The sequence below is a fragment of the Poromitra crassiceps genome (assembly GCF_964638095.1).
Source record: "Poromitra crassiceps genome assembly, chromosome: 2".
Classification (NCBI taxonomy): Eukaryota; Metazoa; Chordata; class Actinopteri; order Beryciformes; family Melamphaidae; genus Poromitra; species Poromitra crassiceps.
The window spans coordinates 10,201,350-10,221,245 of record NC_139624.1 but is presented as its reverse complement, the minus strand read 5'-3'; the positions used below and the strand labels follow the sequence as shown (position 1 = coordinate 10,221,245).

Genomic DNA, 19,896 nt, shown 5'->3' with positions numbered 1-19,896 from the left:
CCGCGGTGCAAAGAAGGGTGGGGACCCCTGCATTAAATAACACAATACCCCAGGAAAACTAATGGGGATCCAAATAAATAAACAAATAACATAAAAATCAGTTCCACTCTAAAGCTCCTTGGGCAGTCATTATTTCAGGTGTACTTAAGTAGAAGTAGACAAGGCCTGTTGAGAGAAAGTAGGTACACCAAGTAAATTATGCATTGAACATTATAGATTAATGGTAACATGTGGGTGGGTTTAATATTATTATTATTATTTTACCTTTAAAGCATTGCAGTACCATTACTTAAACATATTGAATCATCATGATTGGATGCATGATATTGGCCTATGACGATATTTTCCAACTCTTTTGTTTTGGCCGTGTATTATTATTATTATTATTATTATTATTATTATTATTATTATTGTTGTTACTATTGTTATTATTATTATTATAGTTATCATTACAAAGTGTCATTTTATCGGCCTGTCATAATGGTGGAAATGTTTGTTTTGGCCAATGTTTCTTTATCAGCCGATACGGATGACGTGCCCATATCATCGTGCATCCCTATAGGATTTGGTGAGAGTCTGAGGTGTAGTATGCTCCCTGAAGGTTTATAATAGTCTGAGGTGTAGTATGCTCCCTGAAGGTTTATAATAGTCTGAGGTGTAGTATGCTCCCTGAAGGTTTATAATAGTTTGAGGTGTAGTATGCTCCCTGAAGGTTTATAATAGTCTGAGGTGTAGTATGCTCCCTGAAGGTTTATAATAGTCTGAGGTGTAGTATGCTCCCTGAAGGTTTATAATAGTCTGAGGTGTAGTATGCTCCCTGAAGGTTTATAATAGTTTGAGGTGTAGTATGCTCCCTGAAGGTTTATAATAGTCTGAGGTGTAGTATGCTCCCTGAATGTTTATAATAGTCTGAGGCGTAGTATGCTCCCTGAAGGTTTTTAATAGTCTGAGGTGTAGTATGCTCCCTGAAGGTTTATAATAGTCTGAGGTGTAGTATGCTCCCTGAAGGTTTATAATAGTCTGAGGTGTAGTATGCTCCCTGAAGGTTTATAATAGTCTGAGGTGTAGTATGCTCCCTGAAGGTTTATAATAGTCTGAGGTGTAGTATGCTCCCTGAAGGTTTATAATAGTCTGAGGTGTAGTATGCTCCCTGAAGGTTTATAATAGTCTGAGGTGTAGTATGCTCCCTGAAGGTTTATAATAGTCTGAGGTGTAGTATGCTCCCTGAAGGTTTATAATAGTCTGAGGTGTAGTATGCTCCCTGAAGGTTTATAATAGTCTGAGGTGTAGTATGCTCCCTGAAGGTTTATAATAGTCTGAGGTGTAGTATGCTCCCTGAAGGTTTATAATAGTCTGAGGTGTAGTATGCTCCCTGAAGGTTTATAATAGTCTGAGGTGTAGTATGCTCCCTGAAGGTTTATAATAGTCTGAGGTGTAGTATGCTCCCTGAAGGTTTATAATAGTCTGAGGTGTAGTATGCTCCCTGAAGGTTTATAATAGTCTGAGGTGTAGTATGCTCCCTGAAGGTTTATAATAGTCTGAGGTGTAGTATGCTCCCTGAAGGTTTATAATAGTCTGAGGTGTAGTATGCTCCCTGAAGGTTTATAATAGTCTGAGGTGTAGTATGCTCCCTGAAGGTTTATAATAGTCTGAGGTGTAGTATGCTCCCTGAAGGTTTATAATAGTCTGAGGTGTAGTATGCTCCCTGAAGGTTGATAATAGTCTGAAGTGTAGTATGCTCCCTGAAGGTTTATAATAGTCTGAGGTGTAGTATGCTCCCTGAAGGTTTATAATAGTCTGAGGTGTAGTATGCTCCCTGAAGGTTTATAATAGTCTGAGGTGTAGTATGCTCCCTGCAGGTTTATAATAGTCTGAGGTGTAGTATGCTCCCTGAAGGTTTATAATAGTCTGAGGTGTAGTATGCTCCCTGAAGGTTTATAATAGTCTGAGGTGTAGTATGCTCCCTGAAGGTTTATAATAGTCTGAGGTGTAGTATGCTCCCTGAAGGTTTATAATAGTCTGAGGTGTAGTATGCTCCCTGCAGGTTTATAATAGTCTGAGGTGTAGTATGCTCCCTGAAGGTTTATAATAGTCTGAGGTGTAGTATGCTCCCTGAAGGTTTATAATAGTCTGAGGTGTAGTATGCTCCCTGAAGGTTTATAATAGTCTGAGGTGTAGTATGCTCCCTGAAGGTTTATAATAGTCTGAGGTGTAGTATGCTCCCTGAAGGTTTATAATAGTCTGAGGTGTAGTATGCTCCCTGCAGGTTTATAATAGTCTGAGGTGTAGTATGCTCCCTGAAGGTTTATAATAGTCTGAGGTGTAGTATGCTCCCTGAAGGTTTATAATAGTCTGAGGTGTAGTATGCTCCCTGAAGGTTTATAATAGTCTGAGGTGTAGTATGCTCCCTGAAGGTTTATAATAGTCTGAGGTGTAGTATGCTCCCTGAAGGTTTATAATAGTTTGAGGTGTAGTATGCTCCCTGAAGGTTTATAATAGTTTGAGGTGTAGTATGCTCCCTGAAGGTTTAGAATAGTCTGAGGTGTAGTATGCTCCCTGAAGGTTTATAATAGTCTGAGGTGTAGTATGCTCCCTGAAGGTTTATAATAGTCTGAGGCGTAGTATGCTCCCTGAAGGTTTATAATAGTCTGAGGTGTAGTATGCTCCCTGAATGTTTATAATAGTCTGAGGTGTAGTATGCTCCCTGAAGGTTTATAATAGTCTGAGGTGTAGTATGCTCCCTGAAGGTTTATAATAGTCTGAGGTGTAGTATGCTCCCTGCAGGTTTATAATAGTCTGAGGTGTAGTATGCTCCCTGCAGGTTTATAATAGTCTGAGGTGTAGTATGCTCCCTGAAGGTTTATAATAGTCTGAGGTGTAGTATGCTCCCTGAAGGTTTTTAATAGTCTGAGGTGTAGTATGCTCCCTGCAGGTTTATAATAGTCTGAGGTGTAGTATGCTCCCTGCAGGTTTATAATAGTCTGAGGTGTAGTATGCTCCCTGAAGGTTTATAATAGTCTGAGGTGTAGTATGCTCCCTGAAGGTTTATAATAGTCTGAGGTGTAGTATGCTCCCTGCAGGTTTATAATAGTCTGAGGTGTAGTATGCTCCCTGCAGGTTTATAATAGTCTGAGGTGTAGTATGCTCCCTGCAGGTTTATAATAGTCTGAGGTGTAGTATGCTCCCTGCAGGTTTATAATAGTCTGAGGTGTAGTATGCTCCCTGAAGGTTTATAATAGTCTGAGGTGTAGTATGCTCCCTGAAGGTGTTTAATAGTCTGAGGTGTAGTATGCTCCCTGAAGGTTTATAATAGTCTGAGGTGTAGTATGCTCCCTGAAGATTTATAATAGTCTGAGGTGTAGTATGCTCCCTGAAGATTTATAATAGTCTGAGGTGTAGTATGCTCCCTGCAGGTTTATAATAGTCTGAGGTGTAGTATGCTCCCTGAAGGTTTATAATAGTCTGAGGTGTAGTATGCTCCCTGAAGGTTTATAATAGTCTGAGGTGTAGTATGCTCCCTGAAGGTTTATAATAGTCTGAGGTGTAGTATGCTCCCTGAAGGTTTATAATAGTCTGAGGTGTAGTATGCTCCCTGCAGGTTTATAATAGTCTGAGGTGTAGTATGCTCCCTGCAGGGTTATAATAGTCTGAGGTGTAGTATGCTCCCTGAAGGTTTATAATAGTCTGAGGTGTAGTATGCTCCCTGCAGGTTTATAATAGTCTGAGGTGTAGTATGCTCCCTGAAGGTTTATAATAGTCTGAGGTGTAGTATGCTCCCTGAAGGTTTATAATAGTCTGAGGTGTAGTATGCTCCCTGAAGGTTTAGAATAGTCTGAGGTGTAGTATGCTCCCTGCAGGTTTATAATAGTCTGAGGTGTAGTATGCTCCCTGAAGGTTTATAATAGTCTGAGGTGTAGTATGCTCCCTGAAGGTTTATAATAGTCTGAGGTGTAGTATGCTCCCTGAAGGTTTATAATAGTCTGAGGTGTAGTATGCTCCCTGAAGGTTTATAATAGTCTGAGGTGTAGTATGCTCCCTGAAGGTTTATAATAGTCTGAGGTGTAGTATGCTCCCTGCAGGTTTATAATAGTCTGAGGTGTAGTATGCTCCCTGAAGGTTTATAATAGTCTGAGGTGTAGTATGCTCCCTGCAGGTTTATAATAGTCTGAGGTGTAGTATGCTCCCTGAAGGTTTATAATAGTCTGAGGTGTAGTATGCTCCCTGAAGGTTTATAATAGTCTGAGGTGTAGTATGCTCCCTGAAGGTTTATAATAGTCTGAGGTGTAGTATGCTCCCTGAAGGTTTATAATAGTCTGAGGTGTAGTATGCTCCCTGCAGGTTTATAATAGTCTGAGGTGTAGTATGCTCCCTGAAGGTTTATAATAGTTTGAGGTGTAGTATGCTCCCTGAAGGTTTATAATAGTCTGAGGTGTAGTATGCTCCCTGAAGGTTTTTAATAGTCTGAGGTGTAGTATGCTCCCTGAAGGTTTATAATAGTTTGAGGTGTAGTATGCTCCCTGAAGGTTTATAATAGTCTGAGGTGTAGTATGCTCCCTGAAGATTTATAATAGTCTGAGGTGTAGTATGCTCCCTGCAGGTTTATAATAGTCTGAGGTGTAGTATGCTCCCTGAAGGTTTATAATAGTCTGAGGTGTAGTATGCTCCCTGAAGGTTTATAATAGTCTGAGGTGTAGTATGCTCCCTGAAGGTTTATAATAGTCTGAGGTGTAGTATGCTCCCTGAAGGTTTATAATAGTCTGAGGTGTAGTATGCTCCCTGCAGGTTTATAATAGTCTGAGGTGTAGTATGCTCCCTGAAGGTTTATAATAGTTTGAGGTGTAGTATGCTCCCTGAAGGTTTATAATAGTCTGAGGTGTAGTATGCTCCCTGCAGGTTTATAATAGTCTGAGGTGTAGTATGCTCCCTGCAGGTTTATAATAGTCTGAGGTGTAGTATGCTCCCTGAAGGTTTATAATAGTCTGAGGTGTAGTATGCTCCCTGAAGGTTTATAATAGTCTGAGGTGTAGTATGCTCCCTGAAGGTTTATAATAGTCTGAGGTGTAGTATGCTCCCTGAAGGTTTATAATAGTCTGAGGTGTAGTATGCTCCCTGAAGGTTTATAATAGTCTGAGGTGTAGTATGCTCCCTGAAGGTTTATAATAGTCTGAGGTGTAGTATGCTCCCTGAAGGTTTATAATAGTCTGAGGTGTAGTATGCTCCCTGAAGGTTTATAATAGTCTGAGGTGTAGTATGCTCCCTGAAGGTTTATAATAGTCTGAGGTGTAGTATGCTCCCTGCAGGTTTATAATAGTCTGAGGTGTAGTATGCTCCCTGCAGGTTTATAATAGTCTGAGGTGTAGTATGCTCCCTGAAGGTTTATAATAGTCTGAGGTGTAGTATGCTCCCTGAAGGTTTATAATAGTCTGAGGTGTAGTATGCTCCCTGAAGGTTTATAATAGTCTGAGGTGTAGTATGCTCCCTGAAGGTTTATAATAGTCTGAGGTGTAGTATGCTCCCTGCAGGTTTATAATAGTCTGAGGTGTAGTATGCTCCCTGCAGGTTTATAATAGTCTGAGGTGTAGTATGCTCCCTGAAGGTTTATAATAGTCTGAGGTGTAGTATGCTCCCTGAAGGTTTATAATAGTCTGAGGTGTAGTATGCTCCCTGCAGGTTTATAATAGTCTGAGGTGTAGTATGCTCCCTGAAGGTTTATAATAGTCTGAGGTGTAGTATGCTCCCTGAAGGTTTATAATAGTCTGAGGTGTAGTATGCTCCCTGCAGGTTTATAATAGTCTGAGGTGTAGTATGCTCCCTGCAGGTTTATAATAGTCTGAGGTGTAGTATGCTCCCTGAAGGTTTATAATAGTCTGAGGTGTAGTATGCTCCCTGAAGGTTTATAATAGTCTGAGGTGTAGTATGCTCCCTGAAGGTTTATAATAGTCTGAGGTGTAGTATGCTCCCTGAAGGTTTATAATAGTCTGAGGTGTAGTATGCTCCCTGCAGGTTTATAATAGTCTGAGGTGTAGTATGCTCCCTGCAGGTTTATAATAGTCTGAGGTGTAGTATGCTCCCTGCAGGTTTATAATAGTCTGAGGTGTAGTATGCTCCCTGAAGGTTTATAATAGTCTGAGGTGTAGTATGCTCCCTGCAGGTTTATAAAAGTCTGAGGTGTAGTATGCTCCCTGAAGGTTTATAATAGTCTGAGGTGTAGTATGCTCCCTGAAGGTTTATAATAGTCTGAGGTGTAGTATGCTCCCTGCAGGTTTATAATAGTCTGAGGTGTAGTATGCTCCCTGAAGGTTTATAATAGTCTGAGGTGTAGTATGCTCCCTGAAGGTTTATAATAGTCTGAGGTGTAGTATGCTCCCTGAAGGTTTATAATAGTCTGAGGTGTAGTATGCTCCCTGAAGGTTTATAATAGTCTGAGGTGTAGTATGCTCCCTGCAGGTTTATAATAGTCTGAGGTGTAGTATGCTCCCTGAAGGTTTATAATAGTCTGAGGTGTAGTATGCTCCCTGAAGGTTTATAATAGTCTGAGGTGTAGTATGCTCCCTGAAGGTTTATAATAGTCTGAGGTGTAGTATGCTCCCTGAAGGTTTATAATAGTCTGAGGTGTAGTATGCTCCCTGAAGGTTTATAATAGTTTGAGGTGTAGTATGCTCCCTGAAGGTTTATAATAGTTTGAGGTGTAGTATGCTCCCTGAAGGTTTAGAATAGTCTGAGGTGTAGTATGCTCCCTGAAGGTTTATAATAGTCTGAGGTGTAGTATGCTCCCTGAAGGTTTATAATAGTCTGAGGCGTAGTATGCTCCCTGAAGGTTTATAATAGTCTGAGGTGTAGTATGCTCCCTGAAGGTTTATAATAGTCTGAGGTGTAGTATGCTCCCTGAATGTTTATAATAGTCTGAGGTGTAGTATGCTCCCTGAAGGTTTATAATAGTCTGAGGTGTAGTATGCTCCCTGAAGGTTTATAATAGTCTGAGGTGTAGTATGCTCCCTGCAGGTTTATAATAGTCTGAGGTGTAGTATGCTCCCTGCAGGTTTATAATAGTCTGAGGTGTAGTATGCTCCCTGAAGGTTTATAATAGTCTGAGGTGTAGTATGCTCCCTGAAGGTTTTTAATAGTCTGAGGTGTAGTATGCTCCCTGAAGGTTTTTAATAGTCTGAGGTGTAGTATGCTCCCTGAAGGTTTATAATAGTCTGAGGTGTAGTATGCTCCCTGAAGGTTTATAATAGTCTGAGGTGTAGTATGCTCCCTGAAGATTTATAATAGTCTGAGGTGTAGTATGCTCCCTGCAGGTTTATAATAGTCTGAGGTGTAGTATGCTCCCTGAAGGTTTATAATAGTCTGAGGTGTAGTATGCTCCCTGAAGGTTTATAATAGTCTGAGGTGTAGTATGCTCCCTGAAGGTTTATAATTGTCTGAGGTGTAGTATGCTCCCTGAAGATTTATAATAGTCTGAGGTGTAGTATGCTCCCTGCAGGTTTATAATAGTCTGAGGTGTAGTATGCTCCCTGAAGGTTTATAATAGTCTGAGGTGTAGTATGCTCCCTGAAGGTTTATAATAGTCTGAGGTGTAGTATGCTCCCTGAAGGTTTATAATAGTCTGAGGTGTAGTATGCTCCCTGAAGGTTTATAATAGTCTGAGGTGTAGTATGCTCCCTGAAGGTTTATAATAGTCTGAGGTGTAGTATGCTCCCTGAAGGTTTATAATAGTCTGAGGTGTAGTATGCTCCCTGAAGGTTTATAATAGTCTGAGGTGTAGTATGCTCCCTGCAGGTTTATAATAGTCTGAGGTGTAGTATGCTCCCTGCAGGTTTATAATAGTCTGAGGTGTAGTATGCTCCCTGAAGGTTTATAATAGTCTGAGGTGTAGTATGCTCCCTGCAGGTTTATAATAGTCTGAGGTGTAGTATGCTCCATGAAGGTTTATAATAGTCTGAGGTGTAGTATGCTCCCTGAAGGTTTATAATAGTCTGAGGTGTAGTATGCTCCCTGAAGGTTTAGAATAGTCTGAGGTGTAGTATGCTCCCTGCAGGTTTATAATAGTCTGAGGTGTAGTATGCTCCCTGAAGGTTTATAATAGTCTGAGGTGTAGTATGCTCCCTGAAGGTTTATAATAGTCTGAGGTGTAGTATGCTCCCTGAAGGTTTATAATAGTCTGAGGTGTAGTATGCTCCCTGAAGGTTTATAATAGTCTGAGGTGTAGTATGCTCCCTGAAGGTTTATAATAGTCTGAGGTGTAGTATGCTCCCTGCAGGTTTATAATAGTCTGAGGTGTAGTATGCTCCCTGAAGGTTTATAATAGTCTGAGGTGTAGTATGCTCCCTGCAGGTTTATAATAGTCTGAGGTGTAGTATGCTCCCTGAAGGTTTATAATAGTCTGAGGTGTAGTATGCTCCCTGAAGGTTTATAATAGTCTGAGGTGTAGTATGCTCCCTGAAGGTTTATAATAGTTTGAGGTGTAGTATGCTCCCTGAAGGTTTTTAATAGTCTGAGGTGTAGTATGCTCCCTGAAGGTTTATAATAGTCTGAGGTGTAGTATGCTCCCTGAAGGTTTATAATAGTCTGAGGTGTAGTATGCTCCCTGAAGATTTATAATAGTCTGAGGTGTAGTATGCTCCCTGCAGGTTTATAATAGTCTGAGGTGTAGTATGCTCCCTGAAGGTTTATAATAGTCTGAGGTGTAGTATGCTCCCTGCAGGTTTATAATAGTCTGAGGTGTAGTATGCTCCCTGAAGGTTTATAATAGTCTGAGGTGTAGTATGCTCCCTGAAGGTTTATAATAGTCTGAGGTGTAGTATGCTCCCTGAAGGTTTATAATAGTCTGAGGTGTAGTATGCTCCCTGAAGGTTTATAATAGTCTGAGGTGTAGTATGCTCCCTGAAGGTTTATAATAGTCTGAGGTGTAGTATGCTCCCTGCAGGTTTATAATAGTCTGAGGTGTAGTATGCTCCCTGAAGGTTTATAATAGTTTGAGGTGTAGTATGCTCCCTGAAGGTTTATAATAGTCTGAGGTGTAGTATGCTCCCTGCAGGTTTATAATAGTCTGAGGTGTAGTATGCTCCCTGCAGGTTTATAATAGTCTGAGGTGTAGTATGCTCCCTGAAGGTTTATAATAGTCTGAGGTGTAGTATGCTCCCTGAAGGTTTATAATAGTCTGAGGTGTAGTATGCTCCCTGAAGGTTTATAATAGTCTGAGGTGTAGTATGCTCCCTGAAGGTTTATAATAGTCTGAGGTGTAGTATGCTCCCTGAAGGTTTATAATAGTCTGAGGTGTAGTATGCTCCCTGAAGGTTTATAATAGTCTGAGGTGTAGTATGCTCCCTGAAGGTTTATAATAGTCTGAGGTGTAGTATGCTCCCTGAAGGTTTATAATAGTCTGAGGTGTAGTATGCTCCCTGAAGGTTTATAATAGTCTGAGGTGTAGTATGCTCCCTGCAGGTTTATAATAGTCTGAGGTGTAGTATGCTCCCTGAAGGTTTATAATAGTCTGAGGTGTAGTATGCTCCCTGAAGGTTTATAATAGTCTGAGGTGTAGTATGCTCCCTGCAGGTTTATAATAGTCTGAGGTGTAGTATGCTCCCTGAAGGTTTATAATAGTCTGAGGTGTAGTATGCTCCCTGAAGGTTTATAATAGTCTGAGGTGTAGCATGCTCCCTGCAGGTTTATAATAGTCTGAGGTGTAGTATGCTCCCTGAAGGTTTATAATAGTCTGAGGTGTAGTATGCTCCCTGAAGGTTTTTGGAAAAAATAAACAATAATAGTCAATAATAGTCTAGGTTCCCCTTTTTCTACCATTCATTCTTACGCATACGTAATAATTGTGTTTATTTGTTTTTCTAATCACCGCTTCACAGCTAATGCAACAGCTGATCTGTCTTTGTTCCATGCGTTTAATCTCACTCTCCCTGCACGTGACTTCCCATTGTTTTCACTTTGTCCTGCATTAAAAAAGTGTTGACTTTACTGGTGGTTGTTGTTGTTGTTGTTGTTGTGTAGCTCGATATGATCAGTTCTTTATTAATGCCTGGGGCTGTGCTGTACATATGAATTCATCATAAACTGACATGGGATGTGATGCGTACCAGACCTCTGCCTTCATGGCTGCCTTCTGTGTACATGCAAGAATCAGCTGCACAGGTTGACAGACTGAACACACACTGAATATATTAGACAATGCATTTTAATGAGCAACCATCTGTGTCAGGAACAACTAAGATAAAGTGAATATATGAGTCATTTTACAGTGATTTAAATCATTATCCACCTGACGTTAAAGCATATGCTTTCTGTTGTAGACTGACAAACGCCAAACAGGATTATAATCAAGTAATGGTATTATTCTTAACGTTAGATATCATCAATCTGTGATGTTCAAAGCTTTTGTGATGCGTTCCTTCCAACCTCAACTTTGAAACACAGATGACATGTTGTGGACAGAATATGAATATGGACTGGAAGGAATATTACAAACATCTGAAACACAGGTGACATGTTGTGGACAGAATATGAATATGGACTGGAAGGAATATTACAAACATCTGAAACACAGATGACATGTTGTGGACAGAATATGAATATGTGCTGGAAGGAATATTACAAACATCTGAAACACAGATGACATGTTGTGGACAGAATATGAATATGTGCTGGAAGGAATATTACAAACATCTGAAACACAGATGACATGTTGTGACAGAATATGAATATGGACTGGAAGGAATATTACAAACATCTGAAACACAGATGACATGTTGTGGACAGAATATGAATATGGACTGGAAGGAATATTACAAACATCTGAAACACAGATGACATGTTGTGGACAGAATATGAATATGTGCTGGAAGGAATATTACAAACATCTGAAACACAGATGACATGTTGTGGACAGAATATGAATATGTGCTGGAAGGAATATTACAAACATCTGAAACACAGATGACATGTTGTGGACAGAATATGAATATGTGCTGGAAGGAATATTACAAACATCTGAAACACAGATGACATGTTGTGGACAGAATATGAATATGTGCTGGAAGGAATATTACAAACATCTGAAACACAGATGACATGTTGTGGACAGAATATGAATATGTGCTGGAAGGAATATTACAAACATCTGAAACACAGATGACATGTTGTGGACAGAATATGAATATGTGCTGGAAGGAATATTACAAACATCTGAAACACAGATGACATGTTGTGGACAGAATATGAATATGGACTGGAAGGAATATTACAAACATCTGAAACACAGATGACATGTTGTGGAGAGAATATGAATATGTGCTGGAATATTACAAACATCTGCCACAAGTTACATTAGAAATATTTTTCAGCTGTCAAACTCCAAGCAGCTGCACTATATCGTCTACGTTTGGCCAATTATCCATGACAATAAGAAAAATACATGGTCCCAGAAATGCAAGTTACTTTTATTTATTTATTTATTTATTTGTTTGCTTAACTTATTTACTTTCCTTTAACTTTCAGCTATCTTCATGCTAAATTGCAATAGCCCATTCATTTTTCAATAATTGTGTAACTTCTGTCGACATAAAGAGGGGGGAAAACAACAACAAGCTAAAGTGAAAATCCTTGTAGCTAAAGGATGGTGTTTGTGTGGATAGTCTAGGTTCTCCTCTCATCACATGATTCTGGGTGCTGTCTGCACTTTGGAGAGAAGAAGCCATTTACTGCCAATTCATTCTTACACTGTGACATCCATAGGCGATTCTAGACCTTCCAAACAGGGGTTGCACCACCCAGAAGTCAATATTACTCCGATAGGGGAAATTCTGTAAATTTTAAAATAAAATGCATTAATCTGGGGCACTCTGAGAGCAAAATGAAGAGGCTAGTAGATATGAAGAACTACACACATCACATTAATATCCTCTTCACTATGCTGTGGCTTTACAGTGATGAAAAAATAATTGTCTCCTTATATAGCCTATTCTCTGCATGATAATGTTTCCCAACCACTGAACCGTGGCCCACTGGTGGGCCTCAGAGCACCATCTAGTGGGCTCCTAAAGCAGGTGTTTGCAGTCAACTACTTGAAATTAATATGTGGCAGTCAAAATCTATTTGTGGTGCTCAAAATCTATTGTGGTGTACCTCCACAAATAGATAACTGTATAGGAGACACTGAATGCTATAGTAGGATATGACAACACATTCTGAACAGGGCACTCCTGAAGAAGAGAGCATTGCTCTCAGTGAGACTCCCCCTGTATAAATAAAAGGTAAAAAAAAAAAAAAAAAGTAAAAAAAAAAACGTTAAAAAAAAACGTCTGGCCACTAGGGGTTGCACGTGCAGCCAGTGCACCAACGTATAATCGCGCATGGTGACATCACAGTAACCATGAAGCCAAACTACAGCATCTTTATTTTAATGTGGCTGAGTTGAGTGTTTTCATATCAGGTGATGCAAATTCAGAGGCCCCTCATTGGATCAGAGAGCATTTCAGGCTCTTTGATTGGATGAGCTAGGCCGGAGGGCGTGTGTGTGTGTCACAAAGTAGTTTTCACCAGTCCTGGACATCCTCTGTGAATACATTATGGTCTGCTTGCTGTCAATCACCTGAGGCCCACGGGGACCAATTGAAATCTCTGGCAGGAAATAATCCTTCAATAACATGTCGCGTTACAAACTTTACTCTCACACTCATGTATTTCTTGTTTAGGGCACCTTTGTTAGCCAGCATAGCATTTTAGGTGATCAAGTTAGCTTTGACACTGTCAAGTTTGACTTAAAAAAATGCAAAACAAACCACAATTAAAATCGACACATAAAACATGCAAAACGACCCAATTGCCAGAATGAAATGTCAGTTTCCGTTTCTACAAACCACGGCTACGTTTGTGAACCAAAAATACATTTCAAATTTACTGAAATTTTCCAATGTAAATTGAAAATGTCGGTTAATTGGAAAACGTCACAGTTTCCAGTTAATTTGAAAACATTACACAAATGAAACAACTTTATGGTTAGGAGGGAAGAGAACAGGTGGTAGATGTAAATGGTACCTTGTCCCCCCCTCTACCAGTAAACTGTGGGGTCCCTCAAGGAAGCATTTTGGGGCCTATGTTCTTTCTCATATACTGTACATGAACGACATGCAATCGGCAAGCAACTGCAATTTATTCTTATTCGCAGATGACTCTGCTCTCCTATTCTCACACCGGGACAAATTGCTGGTTGAAACCGTCCTTAGCGCCGAACTAGAGAAAATTGGCACCTGGCTATCTGATAACAAACTATCTCTACACCTCGGCAAAACAGAATCAATTCTGTTTGGGTCAAGTGCCAATCTTAAAAAATCTGGCTTCTCAATTAATGTAGGTGCAAATAAAATCAAAAATAAAGACGAGGTCACATATCTGGGGTGCATCCTGGACAATAAAATCTCTGGTGAGAAAATGGCTCTAAAGGTGATTTCTAAAGTCAACCAAAAAACAAAATTCCTAGCAAGAATATCATCATTTATCAACAGAGAGGCTATGAAAGTGCTAGCAGGTGCACTCATCCAGTGCCATTTTGATTACGCCTGTATCTCCTGGTACTCAAACACCACCAAAGCACTTAAAATCAAACTCCAGACCTCCCAGAACAAATTAGTCCGGTTGCTCCTCAATCTCCACCCCATGACTCATCTCCTCCCCAAGCACTTCTCTGGTCTTAGATGGCTCAGGGTGGAAGATCGAGTCTCACACATTAAAATGTGCATGGTGCGCAAGATCAAGAACAGGACAGTCCCAAACTACTTATTGGGCTACTTCTCCAATGTCAGTGAAGTACACAGGTACTCCACCAGGGGGAGCTCCACGGATTTGGTTCCCATTAAATTCAGAACCAACATGGGGAAAAATTCATTTTTATACTCTGCCGCCATTCAATGGAATGCTCTACCATCAGCACTGAAAGCAATAGATTCCTTGACAAATTTTAAAAATGGTTTAAAAAAATGGTTTTATACAAAATGGTCTTAGATTGACCTTTTATTAATCTTAAAATGCTTTAAAAATGGTCTTATACAAAATGCTCTTAGAGTGACCTTTTATAGGTGCCCCCCATTAGGTTAGATTAGGTTATATTGCTATCTGTTTATGTGTGTGAATGTACGAATTGTTTTCTTCATGTTTTATGTTTTTGCACACAGGCATACATTTGCACACATTGTCATGCACTGACCTATGCACACACACTTTTGGGTCCTCAATGGAAACAAGCTTGATAGGTGCCCCTCATTGGGTTAGCTTAGGTTATATTGCTATCTGTTTATGTGTATGAATGTACGTATTGTTTTCTTCATGTTTTATGTTTTTGCACACAGGCATACATTTGCACACATTGTCATGCACTGACCTATGCACACACACTTTTGGGTCCTCAATGGAAACAAGCTTGATAGGTGCCCCCAATTGGGTTAGTTTAGGTTATATTGCTATCTGTTTATGTGTATGAATGTACGTATTGTTTTCTCTATGTTTTATGTTTTGCACACAGGCTTACATTTGCACACATTGTCATGCACTGACCTATGCACTCACACTTCTGGGACCACAATGGAAACAAGCTCTTGAGCTTTCTTGTGCCTGTCCCATTGACAGAGTTGGAACTGTATGCGTTTGTATGCTTTTATTTCTGTTCAATAAATAATTCAATCAATCAAAGGCAACTAAAACTACTTGGTTATGATTTAGGCAACGAAAACTACTTGGTTATGATTTAGGCAACTAAAACAACTTAAAACTACTTGGTTATGATTTAGGCAACTAAAACTACCGTACTTGGTTATGATTTAGGCAACTAAAACAACTTGGTTATGATTTAGGCAACTAAAACTACTTGGTTAAGGTTAGGCCACTAAAACAACTTGGTTATGATTTAGGCAACTAAAACTACCGTACTTGGTTATGATTTAGGCAACTAAAACAACTTGGTTATGATTTAGGCAACTAAAACTACCGTACTTGGTTATGATTTAGGCAACTAAAACAACTTGGTTAAGGTTAGGCCACTAAAACTACTTGGGTATGATTTAGGTAACTAAAACAACTTGGGTATGATTTAGGCAACTAAAACTACTTGGTTAAGGTTAGGCCACTAAAACTACTTGGGTATGATTTAGGTAACTAAAACAACTTGGGTATGATTTAGGCAACTAAAACTACTTGGTTAAGGTTAGGCCACTAAAACAACTTGGTTATGATTTAGGCAACTAAAACTACCGTACTTGGTTATGATTTAGGCAACTAAAACAACTTGGTTATGATTTAGGCAACTAAAACTACCGTACTTGGTTATGATTTAGGCAACTAAAACAACTTGGTTAAGGTTAGGCCACTAAAACTACTTGGGTATGATTTAGGTAACTAAAACAACTTGGGTATGATTTAGGCAACTAAAACTACTTGGTTAAGGTTAGGCCACTAAAACTACTTGGGTATGATTTAGGTAACTAAAACAACTTGGGTATGATTTAGGCAACTAAAACTACTTGGTTAAGGTTAGGCCACTAAAACTACTTGGGTATGATTTAGGTAACTAAAACAACTTGGGTATGATTTAGGCAACTAAAACTACTTGGTTATGATTTAGGCAACTAAAACTACTTGGTTAAGGTTAAGCCACTAAAACAACTTGGTTATGATTTAGATAACTAAAACAACTTGGTTATGATTTAGGCAACTAAAACAACTTGGTTATGATTTAGGCAACTAAAACAACTTGGTTATGATTTAGGCAACTAAAACAAGTTGACCTCAGCTACCTCAGGAGGTAGAGCGCGTCGTCCACTAACCAGAAAGTCGGTGGTTCGATCCCCGGCTCCTCCAGTCCACATGTGGAGGTGTCCTTGGGCAAGACACTGAACCCCAAATTGCCCCTGATGGCTGTGCCAGCACCCTGCGTGGCAGCTGGCCGCCTTCGGTGTGTGAATGGGTGAATGTAGGCACATTGTAAAGCGCTTTGGATAAAAGCGCTATATACTGTAAATGCAGTCCATTTACCATTTACCAACTTGGTTAAAGTTAGGTGTATGGTTTGAGTTAAGCTTAAATAACAAAAATGTTAAATGTGACTTTGGACTTTGGAAACGCTGGGGATCGAATACGGTTCCCCGGTGTGAAAGACAATATCCACCCCGACCACAAACACCCTTAGTGGACCACAACACCCTTACTGGCCACCGCGCTTTTTCAATAGCAGACTCTGACGTTTATAACGTTGATGAACGTTGATATCTAGAAATGTTGATAGGCAACACAAACATTCAACGTTTCTGTTGTTTGCAGAAACGTAAACTGCCAACATTGTATTCAGGCGACCAGGCAACTGAGACAGTAAATAAAGCCATCACTCGTTCTCCTTAAAAAAACATGTTAGTGTTGGATGACATTGTCCTATTGTGGCCCAGATAGAGGTGACGGCAGCTCAGATAGAGGTGAGCGCAGCTCAGACAGATCGCAGGCAGCTGCTGCCATCAAGCCGTCCATGTTGACACAGCTTGTAGTGTTGTTGGTGTGCCACATTGCTGGATGGTCACTAAGCACCGTGCATGCTGGCTGCCACGCCGTTGCCTTGTCAATGTTGACACGGACCGCTGATATGTGGAAGCGGCCATCGCAGCTAGTAAATGCAAGCTGGGTCGATGAAACAAAGGGCTTATATACCGGGAGGTGACGTGTTCTGCGTTAGCTCTGCCTTTCTCTACTTAGCCGGGCGGTCAAGCACATGCCTGCACGGCCAAGCTTAGGAATCACACACAGAGAGAGAGAAGGAAGGCGAGCGCGCGAGCAAGAGAGAGGGAGAGAGCAGAGAGAGAGCAGAGGGGAGGGAGAGAGAGAGAGAGCAGAGAGAGAGAGAGAGAGAGAGAGAGAGCAGAGGGGAGGGGGAGAGAGAGAGAGAGAGAGAGAGAGAGCAGAGGGGAGGGGGAGAGAGAGAGAGAGAGCAGAGAGAGCGAGAGAGCAGAGGGGAGGGGGAGAGAGAGAGAGCAGAGAGAGAGAGCAGAGAGAGAGAGAGCAGAGGGGAGGGGAGGGGGAGAGAAAGAGAGAGAGAGAGCTGTCCGGAGCTGTGTGGGGGATCGTTGGGGTTCTACTTACATTTGCAGCCATTGTCCCACAAATAGCCGGGCAGACACTCCAGACACTTAGGCCCTGTAGTGCCCTCCTTACATTTACAAAATCCTGTGCCATTACAGCGATCACTGACTGAGCCAAAGGGACTACAATTACAGTCTGAAAAAAAAACAAAGACACACACACACGCACGCACGCACGCACACGCACACACACACACACACACACACACACACACACACACACACACACACACGCACGCTAGAAACAGGGCAGTGCTTGGCTCCTCAGGCAGACATCTACTGTATTTTCATAGCCTCAAGCTGAATGATGCTGCACTACTGAATAAAGCCGCTTCACATCATTTAACTGGCATATTAACATAATGATTTGTGTTGATCAAAAGAATGCTACCATTTCAAATGCAATGAGAGAAAGGATGAGCGAAGAATGAGGTTGATGTAGTGCATGAACACTTCCTAAACATTCCATTTCTCATCCATAATGTAGCATTCATTGAAGCTCTACTGTATATAAGTATATATAAGTATATATATATATATATCGTATACATAAGTATAGAACATGCAAAGAGCAAATATGCAAAGCGATATCAGTAGCTTTTGATTTCAGATGGACACATTGTAATCAGGTCACTGCACATGCTTTTCTTTCTTTCTCTATTTCATTCATTCATACGAAGAGAGACGATGAACAATGGAGACAGGATGGAGTGAGCAAAGAATGACGGCATGTGACAAAGAAACAATGATTATGTGTCAGAAGAATGGTACAGTACAGTACAGTACAGTATAGTACAGTACAGTACAGTACAGTACATTACATTGAATGGTACAGTACAGTACATTGAAATGGGCATTGTGGTAATATGTCCTTTCTTTGGTCTCTAGTCTTCAAATGGAAGTCAATGGGCCATCAATATTTTCGAAATATGTTAACCTGCTTAAAGGTAACAGTGGCTAGGAATGTGCCATTGTCAACGATCGCATCAAAAAAAAAAAAAAAAAAAAAAGCAGTTCACCTTTGACCTAAGAGTGGTCAAGGCGATGGCTAGACGTGAGCCTTTAAGAAGGAGGAACAAAAATGTCTGCAAAAAAAAAACCCAACCTGTCAAGTCTCCAGTGTCCTACGCTCCACTGACCTTCCTGCTTTCCACTCCCGCCCGCCGGAGCTCTCTGCAGTCACAAGCACTCCTATCTTTTGACAGGCCTGACCATCACCTTCTGGCTGCACGCGCCTGCACCCGAGTACCACCGGGGGTCAGGTGTGAGCGGAGAGAGGGGCGGCAAAGTGACAAACGGGGGGGGGGGGGGGGGGGGGGGGGGGGGGGGGGGGGGGGGGTAAGAGAGAGGAAGGGTGACGGCCGGTTTGGCACGAGGTAACGCCTCGGTGACTCTAACGCCTTGTGAAGGCTTTCAGCTGCTACTCCTGAGGCCATTCCATGTATGTGACACATGCACTTGGGCGGCACCTCTGACTGTCGGAGTGACTTTTCTCTCAGGGACGCTTGCTGCTTGTCAGACTCCCCCTCTGGGCTCGGCAATGCACCTGGCACAGAGCGCTCTGTACTCCTATAGCTAAGGGAGGCCAATGGGGGACAAAACAACTGCCTGAGGAAATATGGGAAAAGCAGAATTTCACTTTTTTTTTTTTTAATAAGGAAAACAGATGACACAGCGTATGGATGCCTAAACAAAATAACAGAAACACCACATGGAAAAGGACACATTTCTAGAGAACTAAATCACAATTACAAAGGCACCTTTAAATGCAGGTCAGTGGCTACTGTATGAAGTGCAATGCCATTTAGCAGTATGTGACACTGTAACATTATGTGACACTATGTGACATTATGTGACACATTGTGACATTATGTGACACATTGTGACATTATGTGACATTATGTGACACTATAGCCACTTTCACACATGCCTTGGAATTCAGGAGTTATCTAGAGGGCATCCGGATGGTGGTGTATGTGCAAACACGTTTTGGTGAGCTCTGCGCGCCCCCGCGATCCTCCTCCTACCCGCAGGTAAGTGTACCCCCAGCCCTACTATGAGGGGCGGATTGTCCCCCCCCCCCCCCCCCCCCTCCAGAGCTCCGTGAAGTAGCCAGCTCAGTGAGTGCATGAGGACAGAGACAGAAAGCCAGCGTGACAGATTATTATTATATAAATAGTCGATGTGAATGAGCGAGCAAAAAAACATCATGCCGTCTCAGTTTTTCCAAATGAAGCGCCTCAAACCTGCTCCATGTGCGTCAGCCAACATGTTGCTGGATTGAAAGGCTCATGGCACTGATCCGATTTCCTTTCTGCATAGCTTCGCACAGCACACACATTTAATGAGCATTTTTGGACGCGAGGGTCGTCCCGCTTCCCAGTATTGGACATCGCTAGGTAGGGTATCTGGATCTGGTTGCGTTCATGCCTTTGATTTAACGTTTACACAGCGTTTGTGAAGATTCAAGGGCAGAACCGCAAATTCCAAGTAGCGTCAAGTCAGGCAATATAAAACGAAAACTTCCGGGTATAACTTCGCAATAATGGCAATTAAATATAGTAAATGCATGTGTAATGTTTTTTTGTGTGTGTTTCGAAAGATACAGAACAGAGATAAACTGGAAGAATATCTGCTCCCTTCGAAAAGTCAATTTTAACCCGTAGTGAGTCGACCATTCTGATTTTGTGTTACTAAGTAATACAACATTTATTTTATTTTGAAGGTTAAAACGTCTAGCTTCCTGTATTCTGTATAATTCTAGTAGGTTTGATGC

The 19,896-nt window shown here is 41.0% G+C and overlaps 1 protein-coding gene across 1 annotated transcript in view; it reads right to left on the bottom strand.

Moving 5' to 3' along the window:
• Positions 1–19,896, bottom strand: part of ntng1a (netrin g1a) — a gene marked incomplete at both ends in the record, with an annotated part of 316,971 nt that overhangs the window by 8,290 nt on the left and 288,785 nt on the right. Inside the window, one exon of the mRNA XM_083660799.1 lies at positions 17,122–17,256. Within this exon, the coding sequence (XP_083516925.1) occupies positions 17,122–17,256 (135 nt within the window). The remainder of the gene's footprint in view (positions 1–17,121; positions 17,257–19,896) is intronic.